A 6,000-nucleotide genomic window follows, 5' to 3' on the forward strand; every position below is an offset into this window, starting at 1 on the left:
GTATCTCACGTCAAAGGAAGAGGGCACAGGTGCTCACACTGATTTAAAGCAAACCGAGTGCTGCCTGCTTGATGGAAAAGCAGGAAAAGAAAAGGGGATGGCAGAGCCTCAGCAGGAAAACTGATACTGCTCCGTTTCCAAACAAGCGTATTACGCTTAATTCGGGATTCACAACACATAAAGCGACAGAAAAAACACAGGGAGCAGCCCCTGTTGACTAATGCCCTGTCTTTTCTAATCGAGGGTCACATCCAGTCTAACCGATCGCATGATAATGGCATCAGAAAAGGTCAATCAAAGACAAGCCGAAGCTTCCACTGCCTGGCTGACCTTCGGAGATTGTGACAAATTGCTATCAGTCAATGTCAACTAATGACAGCGGCTCTTTGGCTAATCAATTGTTCTAAAAATGATCAAGAAAACTACTCGTAGGACAGCTCATTTTCACATCAATGCCTGTGAAGTATGAAAAGCTCATTTTTTTTGAGTTTTTAATAAGCTCATAAGTAAAGCAGTTACTTGGTAACAGGGGTCACCTTAGTGAAAAGACAGAACCTTTGTCTGCCTTTTACATATTCTTTTATTACCATATTATAGTAAAAATATGCCATGCCATTACTATGCCAGAGGGCTACATAATAAAATAGGTAATACTTCATACTTTTTTTTTTTTTTTTGAGATAAATACTTCTGTGGTTTGGGGAGCCTCTGTTTGGATGTAAATAATTGTCAACACAGTCTCCACGTATTTAAATGTAAAGCAATCACCACTGGCACACAGGTGACATGCCCACTCATTACTCACCCAAATTTCACATGACAGAGCCAGTAGTGAAAACCATGCTGCAAAATCTAGTGGTGCTGCTGGGAAGTGAAGGTCTAACAGCAGCTATTTTGTTCTTAAACCCACCCACCCCATGCGAGCACAACTTATTCCAACTATTTCCGACAGAATCCACATTTGGTAGGAAAACCGCATGCTCCAAAACCCCCTAAGCCCTGCGAAAGCAAACAGACATTTCCGCCCTGGAAGGATTCTGCATGTAAAAGCCAACGTGGAAATGCACACAGGCTTGAGCAGTGGGAGATATATCATGGTTCTCCTCGTACAGCAAAGGGGTGACTGCAGATTTTTCCATCTCTTCTTCCTCCCAGCCTCTCCCAGCCTAATTTTCAGCCACTTCTCAAAGCTTCACAGCCAGGCCACACTCAAATCTGCATTCACGCATTAAATATTACCGAAACAACAAATCCACACTGGTCTAAGGCTGGAGGAGTGCAAGCACAATTATGCTTTGCTTTTCCATAAGGGTAAAGTCCAGCAAAGGACATTGCAGGGCATTACATCACAAGAAGCCATTTGAGAAGACGCTGCGTCGAGAAGGAAAGAGGAGCCATCGTTCAAGCACGGTACTGCTTTCCATTTGGGTTTTCCTCTTTACTTCAGCGACTCCTGCCCATGACACCTGTACTGCCAGAAAGGATTTACCCCGAGGAAAACACCCCTCACCAACCCAATCGCCCCCAAAGCAACTCCCCACATCACCAGAGAGGAGAGGCGGAGGGGGGAGTGGTGGTGAAGCGCTACACAAGAAACATTAAAACTTTTGTTTTCATCCGAGAAACTGCCAAGTGACAGCAGTTTCAGGTTACACCCTAAACCTGCCTTGCTATGGTAGTTTTTCAAATTAAAATATCTTCTGTGGCCTTAGCCACTCTCAAGCCATCCATAGGCAAGAAAGAAAGGAGGCAGGGCGACACTTAAGCTCAGCCATAATTGGAAGTATGTGAAAAATGAAGTGTCAGTTCGGTCAATAAAGGGCAAAGGTGAAGGGGAACTACAGCCCAAACTCGGTGCGAAATGTGCTCATTAAGACACCCAATCCAAGGGCTCCTGCCCACCTATCCCATTAGTCATCGGCCATCTGACCGCTTCAAATGCCTCCCCGCTCTTATTACTTTTCTTCTCCCATGTTAAAAAAAAAAAATAAAAAAAAAGGCAAAAAAAAAGAAAAAAAAAAAAAGGCGAGCTGGTATATAAATCCTTGCTCAGTCATCTGGAACATAATGTGGCCCTTCTCTCCCCCTCTTCCCAACTCTGCTGCCTGCCTTTGCAGCCTCCAAACAACCGCCTGGAGATTCCCAGCAATAATAAACCCGATTGCCTTTTTGCCTATAGGTTGCTCAAACTCCTACAAAACCTTGGGAAAAAAAAAAAACATTGCAGCCATTGATACATTTTTATAAAGAAATATTGCTGCTTTCTACTCCTGGCTTGAAGGAGCAACAATTATTTGGAGGTTAAAAAAACGCTTTGAACGCAGGCTGAGGCTTGAGGGAAAAAAAAAAAAGGGAGAAACAATACACACAAATAAGGTGACACTGATGGATTATTTTTCTTTTTCTTTTAAGCTGTGTAGGAGAGCTAAACATGGGAAATAAAGAACTCCACTCTGGATTAAAAGCGACTGTACCAAGGCTTTGTTCAGCATCTTCCTGGTCTCACTATTTGAAAAACAAATAAAATAGATCTCTCAATATCCCAAACGGGAATCTTTTGAAGTTACAAGACACAGTAAGATAAAATAGTGCTGCCATGAGCTCAGCATTCACCTGCCTGTACATAAGAATTTGCTTCTCTTCTTTTAAATAGAATTTAGTGAATTATTTCTCCACTATGTAAATTCAGATCTCTTAGCACCATTTGGAGACAGACCTCCAAAGGCCTTTCCCGTTAAGTTCAGAGCAACAGGAAAACTTTTTCATAATATTATTCTGCATTCCTGTACTATAACTATCCCCTATGATGACACAATACCAGGCCTTTAGAAGAGGTTGTGTCAACGTACTATGCAATAACATATCCTGCTGTTCAGTGGCACGAGACCTCAGAACAGGTCCCTAGCATTTAAATATGGATTTCTGCAATAGATCGAAGCAGCTGGGAGTTATTACTGTTTACTAAGTAAATAAATTTACACATTGAAGAAGACTTTAAAATGTTTACAGGAAAGACCATCTCTCCTGATTTCAAAGGCAATCATTTGATGGGTGTTTTACACTGGGACATAAATAGGTTCAAAATACACTTTGCAGGATTTGTAGTGAGTAAGGTAATGAAGAAAAATCTACAAAAAGTCCAAAAATAGACCTTAACATACTCTGAGTTAAGGACTAAGGAGAAAAGTCTTGCTAAAGGCTTAAGCTTTCCAGTCTGTGTGCCTCTCCGAAAATGCAAAGCTTACGTTTACAGCTTTGTGATACTTTCAGCCAGGCTGCAAACCTGGCCCAGAAGGTGCTTTTAGCTACTCCAGCGAGGGAAGTAGGTTGTGAGAACAACCTGAAACCAGACAGTTCTAGAGGGTTCTGTTTCTGTTGATCAGATTTGCCTTTTTTTTTTTTTTTTTTTTTTTTTAAATAGCAAACGTGATCTTGACAGATGGAAGGAACCAAAAGGAACTTTTACAAACTCCTAAAAATAGGGAAGCCCATAATATACTGAATATATGTCACCCAACGCGTGCATCTCGAGTTAACTCCTATGCTTGCAGGCACAAGCATGTGGGTCCCCAGCCTTTTGCTGCCACCCCTCCACAGCACCTGGCTGCTATGGCAGTGCCATGCTGGCTCCTTCTGCTGCCAAGAAAAGCACCCAGCAGTGGTGAACACAGGGGTTTAACCACAGTGTTGCACTCCCAACATCAGGCCACAGAAGAAAAGCCACTAAATCACAGCATCTGGAAATTAAATGCAGTTGGGGAGAGGCAGGATATTTGCCGTCTTTTAGTTCTCTTCCATTTCAGTCCGTCAGGGTTGTATTTTTTGACTTCTTCCCTGTAGGGAAATGCTAAAATCACATTTTGGAGTTTTTTTAACAGAAGGTGTACGTGCAGGCATGGATGTGCTTAAACAAATGAGCTTCTCCCACAATCTCAACCTCCAGAGCATTTCATGTAAGACATAAAGCAAGGCTCAGCAAGACCACTGCCATCATTACCACATTCCTGTTCCTCAAAAACAATGCCATTTCCAAAGGTGGCAAATAGCCTGAAGGCAAGCCTTGGTAACAGAGACTCCCAGGACAGGATCTCTTTTCCAAAACTCCTTTCCCAAACTTGACCTGAGAGCTCCAGTTATCAAATTCCCACTTTTCATTACTCTTCTCCAAAGTTTTTATGCACTGAGCCTTCTTCACAAAACACTCTATCAAGCACTGGCAGCAATCCCAGCCCCAATAAACCACTGGGGTTTGGGTAACAGTTTCAGAACTGACTAAAGCATCACTGACAAGTCCTTCTGTGGATATTTCGTAGCACTCAGGCTTGAAACTCACTTTAGAAAACCCTTCCTGACTGAGGCTGCAGCATGCACCTTGCTAGGAACTTACTGCAGGATGGCAATAAGACATCAGATATGACCAGCACTCCAGACTACTAAAAATACCACATTTAGGAGAAAATAAAGTCTGAAAATCTTTAAAAGTACACCAGGAACTAAGCTGAATTTCCAACGTGGTCTAGGAGCATTCTGGCAAGCCTCCCCACAGATGTTTTGTCCACGCACATAGCCACATAAACACACGCACATCCGTCTAATAAAAGAACAGCCCTAAATGAATACAAAAACCCTCTCAAAACACCACATTTTAGTTCAAAGCTTATTTTTGAAGCAGCTTTTTCAGCCTTAAAAAAACCCCATGGATTTAAAGTTTGCTCCAAAAGCAAGGGGCTCTAATGAACAAGTTGACACCACTTCAACTATAGCATTGTGAAAAGCACCACTAGAATATATATGTATACATACTTGAAAGAAAAAAGGCCCCCTGAATTTATGTTGCATATCATTTTCCAGTAAAAGTCAGAGGTCAGAAGGTTACCAGTGTCTGCCTCAACTCTGCAACAGTTTACTATTCCAGGCCCCATTTTTACTAGGCTACACTTGCGATGAAGTCAGCAACTTTTCTTTAAACAATAACGAGTCTCAAATACTTAAAATTCTATAAAGAGATGTTATTCACCACGTACGTTAAATCCATGCATATAAAAAAATTAAAATATACTGGTTTAGTTTAAAAACTAATCTTGTTAAATGCAGACTTTGCAATGCTAATCAGTACTGTTCAACCTTTTTTTGGAAACACAATTCCTTTGTTGTCTAACAGCACTTGAATGAAACATGATCATAAAACCAGATTTAAAAGTATATACCTATTGTGAGTTCAGAGTCAACTTCAATAAAGCACTCTCTTTTATATTCAGATTAAGGATCCTTTTAAAATTTTAATTGCATTAAATTAACACTAAATCCACTGCAGTTGGTCTGTTCAGAAAAAATATGCTTTCAGCTTCTCAGAAAAAAAAAAAATACAGAGATTCAGCTTTTTAGATTTCAGAGTTTCTGAGACAGCACTGATTATTTGTAGAATGCCCCACTTCCATTGCACCAAGCTCATCTCATACTCGCCCTGCTAAATCAGCTGCTGGCACTGAAACAGAACGTTCTTGCATTCAAGTAAATTGGAATTGAGTATCAAAAAGTAAGTAAAAGCACAGCTCAGGATTTTGTAAAACAGTCCAGCTAACATCTCTTCTTTATATGCAATCAAATTTTGATGGCATCTCTGAAATATCAGCATGCATTTCTGCAATCTTAATTACATTTGGTTTTGAAGATTTCATTTTTTAACCCATTTGAATGAAGAAAAAAACCCAAACTTCTCATTTCTTATTTTTATTAAGCACACTGCAAATTTGGTACATATGTTGCTCTAACATGTGCCTGCTGGCAGGGTTAAAGAAATAAAGATGCCAATCCCTTTACTAGGAGGAGATGGAGGAAAAAAAATGTCAAAAAAAAAAAAAAGGAAGATAGACCTTTCTCAGCACAAACCCTCTAGTACCCGAGCATATTTTCACACCAGAAAGAGAGTAGCCAGGCCCTGAGCACGCTGGTGACCACTAGCCAGCTAGGAAAGTGTGAGGGCTCTGTTCCTACCTTGCT

At 40.8% G+C, this 6,000-nt stretch overlaps 1 protein-coding gene across 8 annotated transcripts in view; it reads right to left on the bottom strand.

Moving 5' to 3' along the window:
• Positions 1–6,000, bottom strand: part of MEIS1 (Meis homeobox 1) — a 108,794-nt gene that overhangs the window by 74,722 nt on the left and 28,072 nt on the right. For all 8 annotated transcript variants that reach the window (XM_068186363.1, XM_068186362.1, XM_068186365.1 and 5 more), the window contains exon 7: positions 5,995–6,000. This exon is cut by the window's right edge and continues 106 nt beyond it. In XM_068186363.1, coding sequence (XP_068042464.1) covers positions 5,995–6,000 — 6 coding nt within the window. The remainder of the gene's footprint in view (positions 1–5,994) is intronic.

This window comes from Anomalospiza imberbis, chromosome 3 (genome assembly GCF_031753505.1).
Source record: "Anomalospiza imberbis isolate Cuckoo-Finch-1a 21T00152 chromosome 3, ASM3175350v1, whole genome shotgun sequence".
Taxonomy (NCBI): domain Eukaryota; kingdom Metazoa; phylum Chordata; class Aves; order Passeriformes; family Viduidae; genus Anomalospiza; species Anomalospiza imberbis.